Source organism: Scyliorhinus canicula, chromosome 1 (genome assembly GCF_902713615.1).
Source record: "Scyliorhinus canicula chromosome 1, sScyCan1.1, whole genome shotgun sequence".
Classification (NCBI taxonomy): Eukaryota; Metazoa; Chordata; class Chondrichthyes; order Carcharhiniformes; family Scyliorhinidae; genus Scyliorhinus; species Scyliorhinus canicula.
In genome coordinates this window covers 160,757,777-160,783,306 of record NC_052146.1, presented here as the reverse complement: position 1 = coordinate 160,783,306, position 25,530 = coordinate 160,757,777, and the positions used below count along the sequence as shown (strand labels likewise).

Genomic DNA, 25,530 nt, shown 5'->3' with positions numbered 1-25,530 from the left:
GTGTGTGTGTGTGTGTGGAACCTGCTGGTGCCAGGTCCCTGAGGGAGACAGTATCCTGGCGGCCGTCGGGGTGCACCACATAGGCATAATGGGGGTTTGCATGGAGCAATTGCACCCTTTCCACCAACGGGTCCGCCTTGTGGAGTTGGACATGCCTCCGGAGCAGGATGGGTCCTGGAGCTGTGAGCCAAGTCGGGAGCGACACCCCGGATGTGGACTTCCTGGGGAAGACAAAAAGACGTTCATGGGGTGTGTTGTTAGTGGCGGTGCACAGTAGTGACCGAATGGAGTGTAGTGCATCAGGGAGGACCTCCTGCCAGCGGGAGGCCGGGAGGTTCCTGGACCGTACGGTCAGTTGGAAGGCCCTCCATACCGTCCCATTTTCCCTCTCTACCTGTCCGTTTCCCCGGGGGTTGTAGCTTGTCGTTCTGCTGGAGGCGATACCCTTGCTGAGCAGGAACTGACGCAGCTCATGACTCATGAAGGAGGATACCCTGTCACTGTGGATGTAGGCGGGGAAACCGAACAGAGCGAAGTTTGTGTTGAGGGCTTTGATGACTGTGGCAGACGTCATATCGGGTCATGGGATGGCGAAGGGGAATCTGGAGTACTCATCGACCACACTGAGAAAATACGTGTTACGGTCGGTAGAGGGGAGGGGCCCTTTGAAATCCACACTGAGGCGCTCAAAGGGGCGGGAGGCATTCACCAGGCGCGCACGGTCCAGCCGGTAGAAGTGCGGCTTGCACTCCGCACAGACCTGGCAGTCTGTGGTGATTGTCCGTACTTCTTCGACGGAGTAGGGCAGATTGCAGGCCTTTATGAAATGGTGCAACCGTGTGACTCCCGGGTGTCGTGCATGGCACATGTATCTCGGGATAGGGCGTCCGGGGGCTCGCTGAGCTTACCGGGGTGATACAAAATCTTGTAATTGTAGGTGGAGAGCTCGATCCTCCACCTCAAGATCTTATCATTCTTGATCTTGCCCCGCTGTGTGTTATTGAACATGAAGGCTACCAACCATTGGTCAGTGAGGAGAGTGAATCTCCTGCCGGCCAGGTAATGCCTCCAATGCAGCACAGCTTCAACGATAGCTTGGGCCTTTTTTTCGACGGATGACTGTCGAATTTCTGAGGCATGAAGGGTGCGGGAAAAGAATGCCACGGGTCTGCCTGCCTGATTGAGGATGGTGGCTAGGGCGACGTCTGATCTGTCGCTCTCTACTTTAAAGGGCAGTGTCTCGTCTGCTGCATGCATCCCGGCCTTGGCGATATTGGCTCTGATACGGGCAAAGGCCTGTTGTGCCTCGGCCGTCAGGGGAAAATGGGTTGACTGTATGAGTGGGCGGGCCTTGTCCGCATAGTTTGGGACCCACTGAGTGTAGTATGAAAAGAACCCCAGGCAGCGTTTGAGGGCCTTGGGGCAGTGGGGGAGGGGGAGCTCCATGAGTGAGCGCATGGTAGAGGCCCGCCGAATATCAGGGTTAGGCTCTGGAGGTTGCACTGGAAGTCCAGGCTGAGTAGGAGGGCAGCGCAGAGATTAGGGAGGACGTAGAGGCGGAAGCCGCTGAACTCTACGCCTTGGACCGTGAGTGATCGGACAGTACCCCCGGATCGCCACGGAATGGGATCCAGAGGCCAGGGAGATTTTTTAGTTGGCGGGGTGTACCGCAAGTGAACAGCGCCTTATCGTATCCAGGTGGCTGAAGCTTTCAGTGCTCCCGGAGTCCAGTAGGCAAGAGGTTCATGCGTCCGTTGATTTTAATGCTGGTCGATGCGGTGGCCAGGTTGTGCAGACGAGACTGCTTGATGGTCACTGAGGCAAGTCGTGGTCGGTCGTTGCTGGTGTCGGATGATTGAGAGCCCGGGGGGCACAGGTCCTGGAACGCTGGCAGTGCCCATGTGCCGTGGGGGAGACAAGACGGCGGCGCCTGAAGATCTTGAGGACAAAATGGCGGCTCCCATGGGCCGCACGTGGCGGGGGTTGAACAAGATGGTGGTGCCCATGGGCCACACGTGTTGCTCAGAGGGGAAGATGGCGGCGCCCGCTGGCCGCGTTTGATCTGAGGGGCAGAAGATGGCGGCGCCCACTGGCCGCGCGTGGTCCGGGGAGAGAAGATGGCGGCGCCCATTGTCCGTAAATGAGGGAGATGGGGGCGATAGCGGCGACTGCGCGGGCCTGGCACACAGTGGCGAAGTGCCCCTTCTTGCCGCAAGCCTTACAAAGGACAGTGCGGGCCGGGCAGCGTTGGCGGGGGTGTTTCCGCTGGCCACAAAAGTAACATTGGGGACCCCCGGGTTCGCTGGCTGGCACGTGGCACAGGCGTATTGGCTGGGTAAGGCTCCCACTGGGGCGGCCGTCTGTGGGGTCCACGATGCGTAGGAGGGGAGGGCCACGCAGCTGGGGGTGTACGCCTGAACGTTGCGCGAGGCAACCGTCATAGAGAGCGATAGTTTCTTTGTCTCTGCTTGGTTGAGCGTGGCCCCTTCTAACAATCGTTGGCGTGTGAGGTCCGACCCAATCCCCGTAACAAATGCGTCCCGCATGAGGAGGTTTGAATGTTCAGTGGCCGTAACAGCCTGACAGTCACAGTCCCGGACGAGTGGGATTAGGGCCCGCCAGAAGTCGTCTATGGACTCACCAGGGAGTTGAGAGCGAGTGGCAAGTATGTGCCTGGCGAAGAGCATGTTCGTCTTCTGAGCGTAATTCTCTTTGTGAAGCGTCATGGCTTCGGCATACTTCGGCGCCTCCTGGATTAGTGGAAAGACGCTGGAGCTCAACCTTGAGTACAGGATCTGTATCTTCTGAGCGTCCGAGACAGGGCTGGGCGCCGAGTTGATGTACGCCTCGAAACAAGCTAGCCAGCGTTGAAAGTCCTTTTTGGCGTCTCTTGAATGCGGATCCAGCTGCAGGCGATCCGGTTTGATACTGGGGTACATCTTTTGAAAAGCTTAGAGTAAAAAATTGATGCACGATCAATTGCACAAAGATTTGTGTTGGATACAACTGAGGTTTTATTGCTCTAAGGTGTGTGGCCTCCCACAGTAGCTGGCGAAATGGCTGCAGCATGGTGGACACACATATTTATACTCCGCCTACTGGGCAGAGCCAGCAGGCAGGGACTACCAACGTATCTGTAGTCCAGGTCCTACCATACACCACCTAATAGCGGTGCAACAGTGGTTTACCACAGTGATGATCACGCAAAGGCCATTGCAGAAGCTGTGGTACCACTGAAGAAAAGGGTGGAGGTGTTTGGAGGTGCAGGGGTCACAGATTCGGGAGATTGAAGGAGTGATATCGGACCACGGTGATCGTGTGGTGGCTCTGGAGGAGGAGGTGGGGCTCCCAGGAGACTTCTGTAAAACGTTGAAGGCAATGGTGGAGGAGCAGGACAATACTTCGAGAAGGTAGAACCTGCGCATAGTGGGCCTGCCTGAAGGAGTGGAAGTGTGAGTGCCATGAAGTACGTCTCGAAGATGCTGGCGGGGCTGGTGGCAAAAGGGGTGCTAGATAAGGCGCCTGAAGTGGACCAAGCACATAGGTCCCTGAGGCAGAAGCCCAGAGCTGGGGAGGCGCCACAGGCGATGATCGTGAGACTCCATTAATTTGTGGGGAAAGAGAAAATTCTGCGGTGGGCCAGAGAGAAGCATACCTGCGACTGGGAGGGGAATAATGATTGAATCTATCAGGACATCGGAGCCGAGTTGGCAAAGCGGCGGGCAGGTGTCAAGGCCAAGGTGGTGCTGTACCGGCGGCAGATCAAATTTGGGGTGCTCTACCCGATAAAATTATGGATGACGTTCGGAGGCCGGGAGTATTATTTTGAGACCCCAGAAGCCGCCGAAGACTTCATTAAGGAGCATAAACTGGGAGAGAACTGAGCGGGCAATGCTTGGGAACCGGGGTGCTGGCACTTTGTAATGGTCGGGAGCATGTTTGAAGGCGTGTAGATATTGGGAGACTTTCGCCTTTATTTGGGGGGGGGGGGGGATGGGTTTGCTGTTCAATGTTGAGATTGTAAGGAGTTGCAGGGGTGAAAGGTTTATGTGGGGATGGATGTTCCCATCCCCTCCTTCCTGTTTTATGGGACTGTTTGTGGTTAACATTTGTTTGTTTGCTTTTGGAGAAAGCTGCTGAAGTTCAGAAGTCCTTGTTTGGATGGGGGAGGGTAAGGTCAGCAGGGAGCCTTATTCCTTGAGCTGAGGAGTGGGGGGGGGAGTGGGAGGTCATTAGGAGGTGCCTTTGGGCAGGGGCAGCTACGTTAGCAGGTTATGCTGGTGAACAGAAGGTTGTGGGGGAGAAGAATGGGAAGGGGGAAAGGGGGGGGAGCTTTCTGCGACGTGGCAGGGGTTGAGAGATGACATGGTCAAGGAGAAAGGGGCCATCAGGGAAGGGCTAGGTATAGGGTGGAATTAAGGGGCGGGAGATAAGGGAAGATGACGGACATAGAGGGGATTGGAGGCGCAAGCCTCCGGTGAGATTGGTAACGTGAAACGTCCGGGTACTGAATGGGCCGGTTCAAAGGTCACTGGTCACGGGGTACTCGGCGATTAGGATCGCGGAGCATGCTCCGCACTGGGTGGACCTGCAGGTTAGTATGGATAGTAAGCAGCGCCTGCAATGGAGCTTGGATGTATGGCTGTTGGCGGACGAAGCGGTGTGCGAGAGGCTGAGGAAGCGCATTCTGAATTATCTGCAGGTAAATGATACGGGGGAGGTCTCAGCAGTGGTGGTCTGGGAAGCGCTGAAGGCAGTGGTGAGAGGAGAGTTGATCTCGATTCGGGCTCACAGGGACAGGACGGATGGGGCAGAAACAGACTGACTGGTAAAAGAGATTCTACGAGTTGAAAGGAGGTATGCGGAGGCTCCAGAGGCAGTGCTTTTAAGGGAACGCCAGAGGCTGCAGACGGAATTTGGTTTGTTTTGGGTCGGGAGAGCAGTGAAACAGCTCAGAAAGGTGAAGGGGCGATTTACGAGCATGGGGAGAAGGCCAGCAGGATGCTTGCACAGAAGCTCAGAAAGAGGGAGGCAGCCAGAGAAATAGGGAAAGTTATTGAAGGGGATGGGAACTTAGTTGGGGACTCGGCGGGGGTGAGCAAGACCTTTTGGGACTTTTATAGCAGGTTGTATAGGTCGGAACCCCCTGCGGGGCCGGAGGGGATGAGGCACGTTTTGGACGGGAGGAGATAGTGGAGGGTCTGAAGGCCATGCAGTCGGGTAAGGACTGGACGGGTACCCAGCCGAGTTCTATAAAAAGTTCTCTGGAATATTTGGGCCGGTGCTGATGAAGGTCTTTAACAAGGCTATGGAAAGAGGGGCTCTGCCCCAGACGATGTCACAGGCCATGATCTCACTCATTTTGAAAAGGGACAAGGACCCGGAGCTATGTGGGTCTTACAGTCCGATTTCCTTGCTGAACGTAGATGCCAAACCTCTGGCCAAAATCTTGTCCTCAATGATTGAGGACTGTGCACCGGACGTTATAGTGGAGGATCAGACAGGGTTCGTTAAGGGCAGGCAGCTGGTAGCCAATGTAAGAAGGCTCCTAAACGTGATCATGATGCCCCCGGAAGGTCGGGAGGTTGACATGTGGTCGCGATGGACGCGGAAAAAGCCTTTGACCGGGTCGAGTGGGATTATTTATGGGAGGTGCTGGAGCGGTTCGAGTTTGGAAGGGGCTTTATTGACTGGGTTAGGTTGCTATACCGGGCTCCAGTTGCAAGTGTACGGATAAACAGGATGGCTTCGGACTATTTCAGACTGTACCAGGGGACGGGACAAGGATGCCCCCTCTCCCCACTGCTGTTTGCGCTGGCTATAGAGCCACTGGGGGCCTCCAAGGGCTGGTCCGGAGGGGGGGGGGGGGGTTGCACAGAGTCTTGCTGTATGCGGATGACCTACTGCAGTATGTCTCCGACCCAATGGAGGGGATGGAAGAAATTATGGGAATTTTAGGGGAATTTGGCCAGTTTTCGGGGTATAAGCTCAATATGGGGAAGAGCGAGATGTTTGTGGTCCAGGCGAGAGGTCAGGAGAGGCAACTGGGGGAACTGCCATTCAGAGTGGTAGGGGACAGCTTCAGGTATCCAAATGGCGTTGAATTGGGACCGGCTACATAAATTTAACTTGGCCCGGTTGATGGATCAGATGAATGAGGATTTCCGGAGATGGGATGCGCTCCCGTTGTCACTGGCGGGCAGAGGTCAATTGGTAAAAATGACGGTCATCCCGAGATTCCTATTCGTTTTCCAATGCCTCCCCATCTTCATCCCACGGTCCTTTTTTAAGCGGATCAATAAGATTAATGTGGGCTTTGTGTGGGGGGGCAAGTCCCCGCGATTGAAGAGGGCAATGCTCGAGCGGAGTCGGGGGGATGGAGAGCTGGCACTGCCGAATTTCAGTAATTACTACTGGGTGGCTAACATAGCCATAGTGAGGAGGTGGCTGGTGGGGGAGGGAACCACCGTGGGTGCGCAAGGAGGCGGCTTGTTGTAAGGGCACAAGTCTGGGGACATTGGTAACAGCGCCTCTGCCATTCCCGCCAACGCGGTACTCCACCAATCCAGTGCTGGTGGCGGCCCTGAGAGTCTGGTGGCAGTGGAGGAGACATGTGGGAGCAGAGGGGGCATCAGTATGGTCCCCAATCTGCGATAATCACCGATTTGCCCCGTGGAGGATGGACGGGGGTTCCGAATTTGGCAGACAGCGGGGATCGAGAGGATGGGGGACTTGTTTATAGAAGGAAGCTTCCCGAGTATGAGGGCGCTGGAGGAGAAGTTTGTTTTGGTGGGGGGAATGCTTTTCCATATTTACAGGTGCAGGACTTTCTGCGGAGGCAGGTGCCTATAGTGATATGCATCACTGTAAATACACAAGGGGTTAATGTAAATACACGTAGACTAGATAGACACTCGAGGGAGCACCAGAGACATGACACACAGACATTCAACCGATAGGCCAGTAAGACAGGACACGACCAATGGGCATTCAAGATACACACAGAAGTGACACCACAGGAGGGCATTACAACAACCCATATATAAGGACACAGCACACATGATCTTTCTCTTTCCAGTGGAGATACTTAGTGAGTACACAGGGTTGATTGAACACATCAAACCCACCACCTGGATTGTAGCAGACTGGTTAGATAGTCTGAGTAGCTATAGCAAGATTAACAGGAGAGTCAAATCCAAGTAGGAGAATCGTTAACAGTTCAATAAATGTGTTAACGCTATCTCCAAGTCTGAACCTTCCTTTGTCAGAGTGTACATCAAGGAAGCAGCTAATGCTACGTCAAGAGCATAACAAAACATGGTACCAAGGAGTGAACTGTTTAAAGCTATATAGTTACAACTCAGCAGGCAGTGACTACCAGCAGCAGCACCCAGGCAAGATGATGTTCGAGATTCTGGTTCCACAGCAGCTCAGGTACCAAGGCAATCTCAGTGAAAACTGGCGTGCGTTCAGGCAGAGATTCGAGATCTACCTGGTAGCGTCCGACTTAGATGGCATGGCGAATGCAGAGAAAATAAAGCTGCTACTCATCATTGCGTGTTAAAGCTATCTCCAAGTCTGAACCTTCCTTTGTCAGAGTGCACATCAAGGAAGCAGCTTATGCTACGTCAAAAGCATAACAAAACAGTGCCAACCTTCCCACTCCTACCGCTGAGGGGGTTTCAGGATAGGGTGGTTTCTAGAGGATGGATAGGAGAGGGGAACATCTCGGACATATATGAAGAGCTTATGGGTTCGGAGGAGATGCAGACCGAGGAGCTGGAGCAAAAGTGGGAGGAGGAGCTGGGAGGAGAGATAAAGGGCCTCTGGGCGGACGCGTTGGGTAGGGTCAACGCAACCGCAACATGTGTCAGGCTCAGCCTGATCCAATTTAAGGTCGTTCATGACAGTGGCCCGGATGAGCAGATTCTTTGGGGTGGAGGACAGGTGTGCGAAGTGTGCGGGCGCGGGGGGCAGCGAATAATGTCCATATGTTCTGGGCATGTCCAAAACTGAGGTGATTTTGGCAGAGGTTTGCCGATTTCATGTCCACAGCATTAAATATGAGGGTTGCAATGAGTCCAGAGGTGGTGATTTTTGGGGTGTCGCAGGATCCGGGAATCCAGGAAGAGAAAGAGGCAGATGTTCTGGCCTTTGCTTCCCTGGTAGCCCGGAGGCACATATTACTCGCATGGAGGGACTCAAAGGCCCCAAAATCAGAGACCTGGCTTTTGGACATGGCTGGCTTCCTCTGCCTGGAGAAAATTAAGTTTGCCATGAGAGGGTCTCTGTTAGGGTTCGCCCGGAGGTGGCAGCCATTCGTCGATTTCCTCACAGACAACTAATTGTCAGCAGAAGGGGGGGGGGGTTAGGTTAGCATAGATTAGGGGGGAAAAAAATGGTAGGACCTGTGGGAGTGGGAGGCGGTATTTGCACGATGTTAATATTTTCTTTGTTATGTACATTGTTGATTTTGTTGCTGTTACAATGCCAAAGAAATACCTCAATAAAATGTTTATTAAAAAAAGGTCACGGGTGTTCACGCACCTCAGGAGCTTGAAAGCAAGGGTTGTCTGTCTGCAGGAGACACACCTCCGTGTGAAGGACCAGGTTAGGTTAAGGAAGGAGTGGGTCGGACAGGTTTTTCACTCAGGGTTTGATTTGAAATCGAGGGGAGCGGCGATTTTAATGAGCAAAAAAATGGGATTTGTGAGTGCGAAGGAGGTGAGGGATCCAGGTGGGAGATGTGCGATTGTGAGTGGGGTATTGAAGTATTGAAAGGGGCACCGGTAGTGTTGGTAAATGTCTATGCCCCAAATTGGGATGATATGGGTTTTATGAAGGGGTTGCTGGCAGCGATCCCGGATTTGGTCACACATCAATTGATGATGGGAGGAGATTTTAACTGTGTCCTGGAGCCGAGGGTGGATAGATCGAGCCCAGGTCAATGGGTAGGTTACGAATGGCAAGGGAGCTGGGGGGGGTTTATGGAGAGGATGGGTATGGTGGACCCATGGCATTTTCTAAAGCCAGGGGGAAGGGAGTGTACCTTCTTTTCACACGTCTATAAGGTGTATTCGAGGATTGACTACTTTGCAGTGAGTCGGGAGATTTTGGTGGGGTGGAGGGGGCAGAGTATGCGGGGATAGTTATCTCGGACCATGCACCCCATGGAGATTCGGTTTAGAACGGGACAAGAGCAGAGGCCAGTGTGGAGGTTCAAATCAGGATTGTTGGTGGATGGAGGTTTTTATGATAAGGGGTGGTCGGCGATTAGGGATTACGTGGAGTTGAATCAGAATGGGGAGGTGTCGGCGGGCATTTGTTGGGAAGCACTGAAGGCAGTGGTGCGGGGGGAAATTATTTTGTTTGCAGCTCAAGCGGAAAAGGAAAGGAGGGCGGAACATGACCGTCTCGTAAGCGAGATAGTGGAGGTGGACAGGGAATATTCAACGGTGCCCACTGTGGAGGGATTGGCGAGGAGGAAAAAATTGCAGGGGCAGTTTGACATGCTGACAATGAGGAGGGAAGTAGGGCAACTGCGTAGGGCAAGAGGGGTGCAATATGAGTATGGAGAGAAGGCGAGCCGCATGCTGGCGCACCAGCTGCGGAGGCAGGCTGCATCCAGGGAAATATTGAAGATACGGACTGGGGCTGGGGATGTGATGTTGGACCCAGGGAAGATAAATGCGGCATTTAGAGAGTATTAACTGGGACTTTATGAGGCGTATCCGGGGGGAGCGGAGGGGGACATGGGGCGGTTTCTGGACGAGCTGGAATTTCCCCAGGTGGAGGAAGCAAAGACGCAGGTGTTGGAGGATCCCCTGGCACCACATCTGTTGGGGGCGTTTAAAGAAGCACTGGAGAAGGGTGAGTTGCCGGAGACAATGACGCAGGCAGTAATCACACTAATCCCAAAAAAAGGGAAGGATCCGGTGGAATGCGGGTCCTATAGACCCATATCACTATTGAACACGGATGTGAAAGTATTGGCTAAGTTGTTGGCGGGAAGAATGAATGACTGTGTCCCGGGTGAGGTTACAGAAGATCAAACAGGCTTCGTGAAGAGCAGGCAGTTCGTGAGTCATATAAAACGGCTGTTGAATGTGGTGATGAATCCGTTGGGGGCTCTGGTACCGGAGGTGGTGGTGTCCATGGACGTGGAGAAGGCATTTGATCGGGTGGAGTGGCGGTACTTGTTCAAACTTTTGGGAAGATTTGGGTTTGGGCCGGGATTTGTGGCATAGGTGTGGTTGCTGTATATGGCGCCAAGAGGATGAGGATGAATGATATGAGCTCACGAAGCTTTGACTTACACAGGGGTACGAGGCAGGGGTGCCCGCTGTCACCGCTGCTGTTTACGCTGGCCATTGAGCCGTTGGCGACGGCTCTCAGGGGGTCGGCAGAGTGGCGGGCAATTATGAGGGGAAAGAGGGAGCATCAGGTGTCGCTCTATGGCAATGACCTCTTGCTGTATGTTTTGGATCCGCTGAAGAGTATGGGAAGGATTATGTGCCTGTTAGGGAGGTTTGGAGAATTCTCGGGGTACAAGTTAAATGTAGGGAAAAGCGAGGTATTCTCGGTGAATGAACTGGCACTGCGGGCTAATTTGGAGGGATGCCATTTACGGTAGCGAGAGATAGGTTTAGATATTTGGGGATTCAGGTAGCGAGGGGATAGATGGGGCTCCATCAGTGAAACTTAACGAAGCTGGTGGAGGAGGCCAGGTAGGATCTTAGGAGGTGGGATTACACTGCACTTAACGTTGGCGGGGAGGGTTAAAGTGGTGAAAATGAATATTCTGCCGAGGTTCTTGTTTATCTTTCAGGCTCTCCCGATCTTTATACCAAAGGCCTTTTTTCGGAAAGTGAACACAATCATCTCGGATTTTGTCTGGGCGGGGAAGGTGCTGAGGGTGGGGAGGACCCCGCTACAGAGGCAGAGGCAGCAGGGCGGTTGGTGTTGCCAAACTTGCTTCATTATTATTGGGAGGCGAATGTGGACAAGGTGCGGGCGGTGGTGGGAAAGAGAAGGGGTTGAATGGGTTAGGATGGAGGTGGAATCTTGTAAGGGGACTAGTTTGAGGGCTCTGGTGACGGCAGCATTGCTAATGGCTCTGAATAGGTATTCAGGGAGCCCAGTGATGCAGTCCACGGTGAAGATATGGAATCAGCTGAGGAGGCATTTTATGATGGAAGGGATGTCGGTGCTAACGCCGCTGTGCGGGAATCATGGGTTTGAGGCCGGGGGGTGGGGGGTGTGCATAGTGTATATGGAGGTGGAGGGAGATGGGACTGGTCAAGGTGAGGGATTTGTATTTGGAGGAAGGGTTCGCCACTCTGGAGGAGCTAAGGGAGAGGGGAGCTAAGGGAGAGGGTAGAGCTGCCAAGGGGTAGTGAGTTCAGGTATCTACAGGTTAGGGACTTTACACAAAAGGTCTAGAAGGGGTTCCCTATCTTGCCGGGATACACCCTGCTAGATGAGTGTGAAAGGTGTGGGCAGGGGCCAGCGAATCACACGCACATGTTTTGGGGTTGCAAAAAATTGGGAAGATTTTGGGCGGGAGTGTTCGCGGTCTTAGCCAGGATAGTGGAGGAGGAGCTGGACCCGGACACTTTGGTGGCGATATTTGAGGTTTCAGAGAAGCTGGAGCTCATGGAGAGGAGGAAGACCGATGTCATGGCCTTAGCCTCTCTGATTGCAGGGCGGGGAATTTTGCTGGAGTGGCGGTCAGCATCGCAACCGGGGGTAGCGGCATGGTTGGGTGACCTGTATGACTTCCTGCGGTTAGAGAAGATTGAGTATGAATTAAGGGACTCAGCAGGGGAGTTTGAGAAAAAGTGCGGCATTTTTGTGACCGTGTTTGAGGAGCTAATCCTCGCAGTGGGGAGGGGGGACGGGGTGGTGAAAAATCTGTACGAAATGATTGTTGGGAAGTATGTTTCCCTAAGTGTTTATTTGTTGTAACCTGCTTTGATACATGTTTGTAATAAAATATGTTTTTTAAAAAACTGGAAAATAATCAGGGCTGGGATTCTCCCCTACCCGGCGGGGCGGGGGATCCCGGTGTATCGGAGTGGCGTAAACCACTCCGGTGTCGGCCCGCCCCAAAGGTGCGGAATTCTCCACTCCGCCGGCTGGCGTGAATGGCCTTTGGCACCACGCCAGCCGGGGCCGAAATGACTTCGCCAGCCGGCGTAAGTCCGCGCATGCGCCGGAGCGTGGGCCCCGATCGCGGGCCAGGCCACCGTGGAGGCACCCCCCGGGGTCAGATCGCCCCACGCCCCACCCAGGACCCCGGAGCCCACCCGAGGCGCCAATCCCGCCAGTCAGGTAGGTGGTTTAAACCACGCCGGCGGGAGAGGCCTGTCAGCGGCAGGACGTAGGCCCATCGCGGGCCGGAGAATTGCCGCGGGGCACCCGCCAACCAGTGCGGCGCAATTCCTGCCCTCGCAGAATCTCGGGGGACGGAGAATTCGTGACACGGCGGGGGCGGATTTGACGCCGGCCGACCCCCAGGGGGGTCGGAGAATTCCGCCCCAGTTCTGTGAATTAGATTGTCATGATTTGAAGTGCTTTAAATGTCCACGTCTTTTTAAATTTGAAAGGAAAATAGTCTCAGCAGGAGCCTATTCCTGGATTCCTTTGATTGACAGGAGATCTGGTGTGGTTTTGGGAAAAAGAGCCATCTGTTCTTGCCATTTTAATAGGCTGAATTTTTTGCATTTCCAAGTTTTTGTTTTGACAGTTGCAGTCATTATAAACAGTTGGTTCTGTATGAAAAGCTATAGAACTACTTATATCAACAGGTGGCTGTTTTCACAATTTGACAGTTTTCAGAGGTTATTAAAGAATCAATTGTCTCTGATGTGATTGCTGAGTAGAAGTTTGGGCTGACACGGCGGGACAATGGTTAGCACTGCTACTTTACAGTTCCAGGAACCCTGGTTCAATTCCGGCCTTAGATGACTGTCTGTGTGGAGTTTGCACATTCTCCCCATGTCTGCGTGGGTATTCTCTCCGGTTTCCTGCCACAGTCCAAAAATGTGTAGTTAGGTGGAATGGCCATTCTAAAATTGCACCTTAGTGTCCAAAGATGTTCAGGTTAGATGGGATTACAGGGATAGGGTGGAGGAGTGGGTCTAGGTAGAGTGCTCTTTCAGAGGATCGGTGCAGACTTGTTGGGCCGAATGGCCTCCTTTTGCACTGTAGGAATTCTATGGTTCTGTGGTTCTAAGTGTGTTTGTTTTACAACTCAATAAGTGCTTTGTGTATTCACATTTTGATATCATTGGGTCAAGATTTTTTTTAAAAATATGGATGGCTTTTTTTTTTCACTGGCAATTCTATTAGATTGTTTGAGGTGTACTTTTTAAATATCCATTTCAAAAGATTTCAATTGTTGTTACATGGATTCTGAGGAAGTGGTTTCTGTGTGCATGGCTAAGAAGGTCTTCGCTACTCTTGCCTTTTTATGGAATGGTCCGAACTACGCTTGCCTTTTTATGGGATGGGTCCTAGCTATGCTTGCCTTTTTATGGGATGGATCCTAGCTATGCTTGCCTTTTTATGGGTCTCCAAATCAAAGGTGTAGCAATGGGTACCTGCATGAGCCCTAGCTACGCTTGCCTTTTTAGGAGAGCACACTTCTCCGCCTGGCTGAACTTGTTCTATCTCTCAACAACTTCTCCTTTAACTCACCCTATTTCTCCAAATCAAAGGTGGTGCAATGGGTACCCACATGGGTCCCAGCTACGCTTGCATTTTTATGGGGTATGTGGAACATTCCTTGTTCCAGGCCTACCCGGGGCCCCTCCCACAACTCCTTTACTGGTACATTGATGACTATTTTGATGCCACTTCATGCTCTCGTCCGGACCTGGAAAAATTCATCACTTTGCTTCCAGTTTCCACCCCTCCATCACTTTCACCTGGTCCATCTCAGACACTTCCCTTCCATTCCTTGACCTTTCTGTCTCCATTTCTGCCTATAGACTATCTCCTAATATCCACTACAAGCCCACTGACACCCACAGCTACCTTGACTACAGCTCTTTGCACCCTACACCCTGCAAGGACTCCATCCCTTTCTCTCAGCTCCTTCTCCTCCATCACATTTATCTGATGATGCCACTTTCCAAAATGGGGCTTCGAAAATGTGTTGTTTCCTCCTCAACTGTGATTTCCCACCTAGTTGTTGACAGGGCCCTGAACAGTGTGCTGTCCATCTCCCGCGTCACTACCCTCGCCCCCTCCCATCCCTTCCAGAACAAGGACAGAGTCCCCCTCGTCCTCCCCCTCATTTCACCCCAGCAGCCTCCGCATGCAAAGCATAATCCTCTACCATTTTGCCAACTCCAGCGTGTTGCCACCACCAAACACATCTTCCCTTCACTCCCTCTGTCAGTATTCCACAGACCGTTCCCTCCGAGATAATCTAGTCCACTCCTCCACCATACCCAACACCTACCCCATCACCCAGGGCCCCTTCCTATGCAATCACAGAATGTGTAACACCTGCTCCTTCACAGGCACAAAACACTCATTCCAGGTTAAGCAGCGTTTCATAGAACATAGAACAGTACAGCACAGAACAGGCCCTTCGGCCCTCGATGTTGTGCCGAGCAATGATCACCCTACTTAAACCCACGTAACCCGTATACCCGTAACTCAACAATCCCCCCATTAACCTTACACTACGGGCAATTTAGCATGGCCAATCCACCTAACCCGCACATCTTTGGACTGTGGGAGGAAACCGGAGCACCCGGAGGAAACCCACGCACAAACGGGGAGGACGTGCAGACTCCACACAGACAGTGACCCAGCCGGGAATCGAACCTGGGACCACTGGAGCTGTGAAGCATTGATGCTAACCACCATGCTACCGTGAGGCCCTTAGCACCTCACTTGCACCTCTTTCAATTTGGTCTCCTGCATTCGCTGCTCCCAATGTGGTCTTCTCTGTATTGGAGATACCAAACGCAGACTGGGTGATCTCATTGCTGAGCCCCTTCGGTCTGTGCCCATTCAGGACCCTGACCGTCCCATTGCTTGCCATTTCAACAGAAGACCTTGTTCCCATGCCCACATGTCTGTCCTTGACCTGCTGCAATGTTCCAGTGAAGCTCAACGCAAACTGGAGGAACAACATCTTATCTTCTGGTTGGGCACACAGCAGCCTTCCAATCTCAACATCGAATTCAATAATTTCAGATTATTAGCTCTCCCCCACCTCGACCCCTTTGTTTTCATCCCGTTTCATTTTAACTGTCTTTTACCATTTCTTTCTTGTCTTTCTTTATATATATTTAACACCCCACCATCATATTCCCCTTTCCTTACCTTTTCTCCTCTTTGCTTCCCCCTTCCCCTCCCCCCACATCTACATCTTTCACAGTTTACCCTCTGATGTTAGCTTCTCTGCTGTTTGGCCTTTCACACCTTTAGTTCTCTCTGGGGACTGCCATTAGCACTCTTTCCCTTGGTTTCTGTGGCTATTAGCACCCTGTTCCCTTGGTTTCAGAGGCTATGACTCGCCTTTCATTCTCTCACTCCACAGTATAAATATTTCCCACTTTCTCTGTCTTTTAGCTTTGGCAAAGGGTCATCTGGACTCGAAACGTTAGCTCTTTTCTCTCCCTACAGATGCTGCCAGACCTGCTGAGATTTTCCAGCATTTTCTCTTGGGTTAAGGAGGATACATGCAGGATCTTCTAATCAGTCCATCTAAGCACTTGCTCTTCTCTGATGCTGACTCAGAACACAGGAAGCCCCAGCCCAGCCCTCCTACATCTCCAGGAGATGAAAACATGGCAGTATAGGCAGAAGTGTTGGACTCGCTGACGTTACAGGTGGCAACCCATGATGCTGCCTGTCCTGGGGAAGTTAAAGCAGTAGATGTAGCACCGCTAGAAGTAGTACTGAATGAACAAATTTCTTCCCCATATCTACATGTGAGAGTTCTCAGTTCATTACATTAACTTGTGGTAACATATTTATTTTAAATGAGTTAGCTTTGAATTAACTTTAAACTTTAATCTGTTAATGTAGCAGAGGAATGCTAAATGAACACGTTAAACATGCCTTCACTACAGTATTATCCCATCAACAATTTCTGGCATTATCTACTCTCAATAGATCCCATTTTGATAATTCAATTTAAGTAGCTTCAAGACATCAGTCAATACTGTGATATAAACTTGTACCAGACAACTAAATCTACCTGGACATGTGGCTGAATTATTGCAAATTCGGGTTTCCCTAAGCGGACCGCTGCATAGAGTTCCATAGGGGGAGGCTACACAGGATCTTGTTCGCATCTGCCATCCCATGCCACATGTGAGTGAGCAAACACTCCATTGAGACCACTCTTCAGCAGCAGGATCTCCTGGCAAAATAAAAGAAACTGGAATTAATTCTTTTGGTGATAAATCATCAGAAAATTCACACAAACAGCCAGATTGCATTGTTCATCATCCTTCAACACAACATAGTTTATTCATTATCATTGTTCATTTTCTGAATTCACTTCCAGTAAAATAAATGAAATGCAACTGGTTACTGGTTCCAATGAGCAGCCGGAGAACCATAATGAAGACTGTCACATTATTCTCAGCATTTAATCTAATGTATGAAGGTTTTCAAATTATCCTGCAGGAAAAGGAGTGTGATAACTTCAATTTTCTGTCCGCCATTTTAGAACAGCTATTAACCCTTTCGTATCCATTATTCCAGAATTTTTCAGGAGTATTGCTGAATTACTTGTTTCAGGTTCTCAAACACATTCTTCAATCGACTCATTCACCTCAAGAGGATACTGGAGTCACAGATTTCCTTTTGTTTTAGTGTTTCTCTCCTCTTAATCCTCAGTAACCATTTCTAACTGTAAGGACGAGCAAATCATTTAATTCCCGGCTTCTGGAAGTGACACTCTATAACAGATCACTGGATGTCATGTAACAACATATCTGCATTTACTCTTCTTCTAATTTTTCTTCTCTCTCTTCCATTGAAGAGGCATAGTCTTTGCTCAACTCAACCTCACAATGGCATTGCTGAGCCCACAAACCCACCAGCCATGAATCGTGTGCAAAAAACAAAATGCTCATTGGATGGCCTTATACTACTTTATTTCTTACATCGATATTTATACCTGTATGTAAATCTACCTCTATAGCAGCAGTGTCTAGATGTATAATTATATAAAGAAAATAACTAGTCAGCCAATATTCTAGGTGTACAGCTTCCTCAGAAGTTACAAAGGGTGTTCACCTGAAATGTTAACTTATCTGTTTATATAAACAAATTTCACAATTAGGATTTTTTTTCCTTTTCCACTATGATGCCTGTCCAAGCTAGATGAGAATGAGTGGGGTAATAAAACTAAATGTGAATGAAATTTAAAAAACAGTTCCATGCATCAGATTATTTATTTAAATGAGGACTAATAGATCTCTGGATGTGAAGTGCCCAATCCCCTGAGGTCCCTTTGGGATTCTGATGTTAAAGCGCAACTTCAACCCTTTCTCCACTTCTAATGTAAAGGTGCTGATTTATAATGTGACACCACACAAAAATCAGGGATGGGATTCTCCGTCGGCCGACGCCAAAATCGGGAAAGGTGATTGGGCTGAGAATTGGTCGTGAAGTCAAAACCATGGCGGTGCCGACGCACGCCAAAATGCCATGCTCCGGTGCCTGACAGCGGCGTCAATGCATTCTACTCCGCATGTACAGAAAATGCCATTTACATAAAATTGGTGGGCATGATCCAGTATTCTCAGGAGCCTCCTCGATGCTCTGCCTGCGCTGGGCAATTACCGATGGCTAGTTTTACAGACGTCATGGCCCATAAGAAAGAGACAGAGCATACCACTGGCATGGGTAATACTCGCAACTGGTAGCCCTGGCAGCAGGGACGGGCACCAGGGCTAGAGGCCCCCATGGTTCCGGGGATCGATGAGGCCAGGGGTGCGGAGGGCAGAGTGTCAGAGAAATGAGCGGGGGTGGGGATGATAAGGGGAGTGGGACATACATGGACAGGGTCTGCAGTGCAGACCATAGCCACCATGTTGCCCGGTGTACCTGCTTAGGCACGGGGGTACACACCATGCTAACATGTCTGCCTTACACCTTCTACAGACAATGGAATTTGGAATTCAACTAGGAATGGTGGTTTTCATCCTAGTCATTGCAGCCTTGGAGGATGTACTGGAGCTGCTCGACGGGGTGTCTGCAGCAGCGGAGCCTGCCCCACAGAAACAGGGGGCAACTGCTGAGGGAGTGCCAGCTGCACAACAGGCCAAAGAGGAAGAAGGCGCCGCATGAGGCCTCGTGTTACGGGCAGCGCCTGTCATTCGAGGACCTGCCAGACTGGGCATGCCATTGAAGACTCCAGCTGAGCAGGGGAACAGTGCGACATATCTGCGAGATGATGGCGCACCTGGCACCGTGGGGGGGGGAAGTAGAAGGACACCCGCTCCTGGTTGGCGTCAAGGTAATGGCCGCCCTGAATGTTTACCCCATGGAGTTCTTCCAAGTGCCGAGTGGGGACCTGTCGGGAATCTAACAGATCTCGGTGCATCATGGAGGCCCTATCTGCCCAGTAGGCACAATACATAAATTCAATTAGGTCTGAGCACACCTGGATGTTCAGGTAGTGGGGTTCGCTGTCATCGCCGAGAGGCCTCGGGCCTAGGGGGTGATCGACGGGATGCATGTTGCCCTCGGAGCACCAGCCCATGACAGACCGGTCTTCACAAACCAAAACGGACTCCATTTGATGAGCGTGCAGTTTGTGTGTGACAATGAGATGCACATCATGCACCCAATACCTGAGTTGCGTACACGTGCCATCATCCTAGTACACTCAACGGTTCCTGACCTCTTTGAGGTGCACCCCCGGCTGAGCAGTTGGCTCCTGGGTGACAGGGGGTATCCACTGCAGCCGTAGATGTTGACACCTATCTGGAGGTCAAAGACAGATGCAGAGATTCATAAGGACATAAGACATAGGAGCAGAATTAGGCCACTCGGCCCATCGAATCTGCTCCGCCATTCAATCATGGCTGATATTTTTCTCATCCCATTCTCCTGCCTTCTCCCCATAACCCCTGATCCCCTTATTAATCAAGAAGCTATCTATCTCTGTCTTAAAGACACTCCGTAATTTGACCTCCACATCCTTCTGCGGCAAAGAGTTCCACAGATTCATCACCCTCTGGCTGAAGAAATTCCTCATCTCTGTTTTAAAGGATAGTCCCATTGTTCTGAGATGGTGTCCGCTGGTTATAGTTTTACATCCTCTCCACGTGCACTCTATCCAGGCCTCGCACTATCCTGTAAGTTTCAATAAGATCTCCCCTCATCCTTCTTAACTCCAATGAGTACAGACCCAGAGTCCTCAACCATTCCTCACACAAAATCCTGTTCATTCCAGGGATCATTCTTGTGAACTTCCTCTGGACACTTTCCAAGGCCAGCACATTCTTCCTTAGATATGGGGGTCGCAAAACTGCTCACAATACTCCAAATGGGGTCTGACCAGAGCCTTATACAGCCTCAGAAGCATAACCCTAGTCTTGTATTCTAGCCCTCTTGAGATGAACGCCTAACATTGCATTTGCCTTCTTAACAGCCGACTGAACCTGCACGTTAACCTTAAGAGAATCGTGAATAAGGACTCCCAAGTTCCTTTGTGCTTCTGATTTCCTAAGCATTTCCCCATTTAGAAAATAGTCTATGCCTAAATTCCTCCTTCCAAAGTGCACTTTTCCACATTGTATTCACTTGCCACTTCATTGCCCACTCTCCTAGCCTGTCCAAATCTTTCTGCAGCACCCCTGCTTCTTCAATACTACTTGTCGCTGTACAGATCTTTGTATCATCTGCAAACCTAGCAACAGTGCCTTCAGTTCCTTCTTCCAGATCATTAATGTATATTTTGAAAAGTTGTGATCCCAGCACAGACCCCTGAGGCATACCACTAGTCACCGGCTGCCATCCTGAAAGACACCTTTATCCCCATTCTCTGCCTTCTGCCAGTCAGTCAATCCTCTATCCATGCCAGGATTTTACCCTTAACAGTCGTAAGACCAGACGGATCGTGCGGGCTTAACCACAGATTCAGAGAATCCAGCCCTGTGTGCTTTATTCATTTGTGTACCAGCAAACTCCAATCCTAGCCTAATGTGACATTCCTGCAGCCATCACTAGGCAGTGATCAGCAACGGGTGTGTGACAAAGTGATACAACTGCCTTGTATACGTATTCCCAAATTACGTTGGATTGTATTTATTTATTGTCACGTGTGCCGAGGTACAGTGAAAAGTATTTTTCTAAAGCCGTTTGTCAAGCCTCAGGGGTTGAAATCAGCAGCACAGCACAAACCTGAGGGGCGGGATTCTCCATTGGCTGACGCCGAAATCAGGAAGCGCGACTGGGCCGAGTATAGGTTCGAACGCCAAAATCATGGCGGAAGCCGATTTGATGCCAAATCACAATTCGCCACCACCTTGACTGCGGCATCAATGCGGTCTGAAATATATGTAGATACCGTCTGCATATTATTAGCGGGCCTGACCTGGTATTCTCAGGCGTCTCCGCGATTCTCAGCCTCCAATGGGCCGAGTTCCCGACGGCACAGTCCACTTTTAAAAATCATGAAACAGGCACCATGGCTGCTGACGGAAAGTGAGGAGGTACGGAAAGTGTCCAACATTGCCATAGTTTGCTGACAGGTGTGCCGCTGGGAGCCTTATGCCAGGATCGGGGGGAGTAACAGGGGGTGGCCAGCAGGTGGGCTGTGGGGTTGGAGTGGGCACGGAATACCACTGCCGCAGCTGGAAAGGCAGCCATGCAGAGGCGCATGCCGCTGACAGGCCACTGTGAACTTAGGGCCACGGGTCTATTGGTGTCCCCCCCAGGTCACCCACCTAGGTGCTCTCTGGCCCCAGCCAACCCATCAACTGTTTGAGCACACTCCAGCACAATCAATGCAATCTTGTTGGCTGGTATGGTGTGTGTGGGGAGTAAAGTGTTTGTTAATGGTTGCAGCTTGTCAGCCTCCCAAGTGTCAATCACGGACCTGGCGAATCCCATACAGTTTTTCATTGGAATCGATTGTTTTCCACGTGGCGCGCTGCTAGCCCCACCACAGTCCCTGAATCAGTCCAGGTTCGGCGCCAGTTTTGCTGTCATGAATGTCCCCAATCCTGCCCCGGCATCAACACCTGTCTCAGGAATGGAGAATCCAGCCCGAGGCTGAAGTAAACTAAAAGTCTCTGATATTGCATATCGTTCCTGGCAAAGGAAAACAGCCAGGGCTGGATTCTCCAAAAATGGGGCTATGTCCCCAAGCCGGCGTAAAAGCGCTGGCTTTCACTCTTGACTTTCCTTAAAAAAGTCAAGAGCGATTCTTCTACCTGCAGGCGGCTGGCAGTGGCCCGAAGTGCTTCTCGCAGCTATGGCTGCGGATACGGGCCCCCGAATGTCCGGTCGGGAGTCCACGCATGTGCAAGGTGGCGGCCTGCAGCGGCCGTGCCGTGTGCCATGGCGGACTCAGACCGCAGACCTACATCGACAACGAAGGACCGCCCGAGATGGCGCACGCTCGCGGATACGAGCTACACAATTGCTGCCCCGGCCGCCCATGAGGCCCCCCCGGTGCTCGATCCCCCCGCCCCCCACCATGGCGACCGTGAACTGAGCCGCAGCCACCAGCCAAAGTTCCCTACCGGCAATAAGTGGTTAGAAACACACCATCGGGAACTCGGCCAGTTTTGCCCAGAGAATCAATGGGGGACCTCTGTCAATGGCCCCACCACACAGCTGCACCGCGTAATCCGGGAGCGGCGCCAGGCACGATTCCCAGGTAAACATTGATTCTCCAAACACGATTTCAGCATGGGGCTGTGGAGAATCCAGCCCCCAATCTTTTGTAGTGCATGGAAAGTCATTAATCTACTGAATTCCGCTTCTATATGGGACCTTCTTAATATATCTTGGATTCATGCAAAATCAGGTAAGACATTAAGAAGTTGAATCACTGGATGAGTTCTCTTCCGTAAGCCAAATTCAAGATGACAGAAATTTCATTGGCAGAGAGGAAAAGGCATTTCATTACTTTGTTGGGGTAAATATTCTATCACCTAATACAATAACTGGTAATAAAGCTCACAATACACAGAGCCACAGAATGATAACATGAAATCATGGATCATTTCTGGCTGTTAAATTTGCATATGGTTACAATGCGAATACTAAATGCCTTAACTTTAAAATGAACTTGGATGGTTCAGACATTCCTGGCGAAGAAAAAAGTGTGAAAAGTCATTCATCAACTGAATTCTGCTTCCATATGTCGTCAATGCACTCATATCAAAAAATGATTTGCAATTGATTTCAAATGAAATTGTTAATGTGGTTGCACGATCCAATATCAGTAACTTTTAGTTTGCATTGTTTCATTGTGTGAATAAACGCTTTTCATGTATCCAGACACAAAGCAGCATTGCCAGAAATCAATAAGCAACATGAATTTTTAAAAAAAGATTTTATTGCCGTTATTTTCAAATATATACAGAAGCAAACAGCAACAGTAAACTATACAAAATTAACCCCTGTACCCTCTCTCCACCCCCTTTTTGCCTCCAGCTCCCCTCAAATCCCAACTTCCCCCTCCCAGCCGTTGATGTGTTAATGACCCTTAAAAAGGTCAATGAATAACCTCCATCTTGTGGAGAACGCCTCCTCCGTCCCTCTTATAGCAAACCTACTTTTTTCAAGGTGGAGGAATGCTGCCAAGTCTCTCACCCTTGCCCCCACTTTCAGAGGCTCCAGGTCCCAACAGCACAGCAAGATCCACCTCCAGGTTATCAGGAAGGCATAGGCTACCACATCAGCATCTCTCCCACCAGCATTTCTAGATCCTCCGACAGCTCAAGAATCGGCACCCACGGGCTCAGCGCCACTTCCACTCGCAAAATCTTCGATATTATTGTAGTGATCTGTACATCTGAATGTATGTAGAGAGTTAACATCCATACCAAGGTCAACAGGAGAGAAAAACCTGACAGACTTAACTTATAAATTATGGACTTCTAAATATTACTCCACTGTGTATCATCATCATTACCATCATGTTTGTACAGGTATAAATATCATTCTTTATGCTTACTTTATTGTACACTTTTCTTTATAGTATGGAAAATGTAAGAAAAAAGGATGTCGTGATCTGTATCTGAATGTATTTAAAGGGTTAACATCCATAAGCAAGTGCTAGATAACCACTAGATGGCAGCACCAGATATATGTATAAATGGTAAACTCAGAGAGAGTTCCCGCCTGTTCGTGTTAGCAGTGACCAGTGAACAGAGTTAGAGAGAGATAGCTTAGTGTGCAGGTGTAGTTTTTTATAAATGCTTTTTTTTTTTAAATAATTTTTATTGGAATTTTTTACAGAAAATATAACAAAAAGCAGTAATATGCAACTAACAGCCCCATAACACCCACAATTCCCCCCATACCATAACATCACATGTATCACATTCCCCCACCCCCCCCCCCCCCAAACAAGAGAACTTAACCATAAATTAAAATTAGATAAATCAAATTTAAATAAAATAAGCTAACATAATCAACGTCCCCCCCCCCCCCCCCCCCCCCACGGGTTGCCGCTGCTACTGTCCCAGTACCCTATCGTATTGGGTTTTTGAACAAAGTATATTTACCATTATGTACACAGAATAAGAAATATAAATATATATATATAGAATAGAAGGGCACACCTAAACATACCAAAAAAAGTAATAATAAAAAATAAACTAAAAAATAAAATAGAATAACTGGTAGGGTATTGTGCACCAGCTCAACAGCAGCAACTCAGTACAACTGGCAAAATTATTTACAACATAAGAAGGCAACTGTATGTGTGTGTGTGTGGGGGGGGGAGGTGAGAGACTGGGGAGGTAGATATACATTTAGGTGCAGGAGAAAAAACAATTACAGTGGGCAATACTCGAATGGGTTTGGTGTTGGTGTTGTCACTTGCTACTCCCGGACGGATCCCGCTGCTGTTGTCGTCTCACACTCACCTCCACTTCAGCCGTTCCTCCCTTCTTTCGCCTGTATTCTTCATGTTCTCTGTTCCTGTAGATGCCAAGTTTGTTATCGTATCCCGTGCCCTCCTTCCGGCTGTCATTTCCCTGCCTCCCCCCCACCTCCCTGGTTCTCCTCTCTTGTTCCAGGTCGCTTCCCTCTCCCCGCCGTCCCCCCGCTTCTGCCCTCTCCCCCCTCCTGTGGTTCGTCTTTCTTTCCTCTTCGGTTTAGCTGTTCACCCTAAACACCCCTCCCGGTCTATCTCTCCCTCTCATGCTTTGGCTACTTCTTGGCTACTTTGCTATTCTTCTGCTTGTTCATTGGCCACAAACAGGTCCCGGAACAATTGGGTGAATGGCTCCCACGTTCTGTGGAAGCCGTCGTCTGACCCTCGGACGGCATATTTGATTTTCTCCATTTGGAGAGATTCCGAGAGGTCAGACAGCCAGTCTGCAGCTTTGGGAGGTCCTGCTGACCGCCAGCCGAACAGGATTCTACGGCGGAGATCAGGGAGGAAAAGGCAAGGGAGTCTGCCCTCCTCCCCAGGAATAGATCTGGCTGGTCCGAAACCCCGAAGACCGCCACTTTCGGGCATGGCTCCTCCCTCATCCCCACCACTTTGGACACTGCCTTGAAGAAGGCTGTCCAGTACCCCACAAGTCTGGGGCAAGACCAGAACATGTGGGCATGGTTGGCTGCGCGTCCTTGGCACCCTTCACATCTATCCTCCACCTCCGGGAAGAACCTACTCATATGGGTTCTTGTTAAGTGATCTCTATGTACCACTTTTAGCTGCGTCAGGCTGAGCCTTGCACACGTGGAGGTGGTGTTGACCTTGTGCAGTGCTTCACTACAGAGTCCCCACCCTATTTCAATCCCCAGGTCCTCCTCCCATTTCTGTTTTGTTGCATCCAGTACAGTGTCGGCCCTCTCTACCAGTCAGTCATACACGTCGCTACAGTTTCCTTTATCTAGTATGCTTGCATCCAGTAACTCTTCCAGTAATGTCTGTCGTGGCGGTTGTGGGTACATCCTTGTCTCCTTTCATAGGAAATTTCTGAGTTGTAGATACCTTAGCTCGTTCCCCCTGGCTAGTTGGAATTTCTCTGTCAGTTCATCCAGTGTTGCGATTCTGCCGTCCGTGTATAGGTCCCTGCCTGTCAGTGTCCCTCTGTCCTGTCCCTTCCTTTTGAAGGTGGCGTCAGTCAGCACTGGTGTGAACCTATAGTTGTGGCAGATGGGAGCTTTGTCCGACATTTTGGTCAGGCCAAATTGCTGCCGTAGTTGGTTCCAGGATTGGAGGGTGGCTATCACCACTGGGCTGCTGGAGTGTTTTTTGGGTGGGGATTGGAGTGCTGCCATGGTGAGGGCGCGGAGAGAGGTCCCCATGCAGGAGGCCTCTTCTGCGCGCACCCACTTGGCTTCTGGCAC

At 50.5% G+C, this 25,530-nt stretch overlaps 1 protein-coding gene across 11 annotated transcripts in view; it reads right to left on the bottom strand.

Annotated features, from left to right (window-relative positions):
- adgrb2 (adhesion G protein-coupled receptor B2) overlaps positions 1-25,530 on the bottom strand; it is a 1,298,770-nt gene that overhangs the window by 987,324 nt on the left and 285,916 nt on the right. For all 11 annotated transcript variants that reach the window (XM_038801790.1, XM_038801818.1, XM_038801834.1 and 8 more), the window contains one exon: positions 16,226-16,390. In XM_038801790.1, coding sequence (XP_038657718.1) covers positions 16,226-16,390 — 165 coding nt within the window. The remainder of the gene's footprint in view (positions 1-16,225; positions 16,391-25,530) is intronic.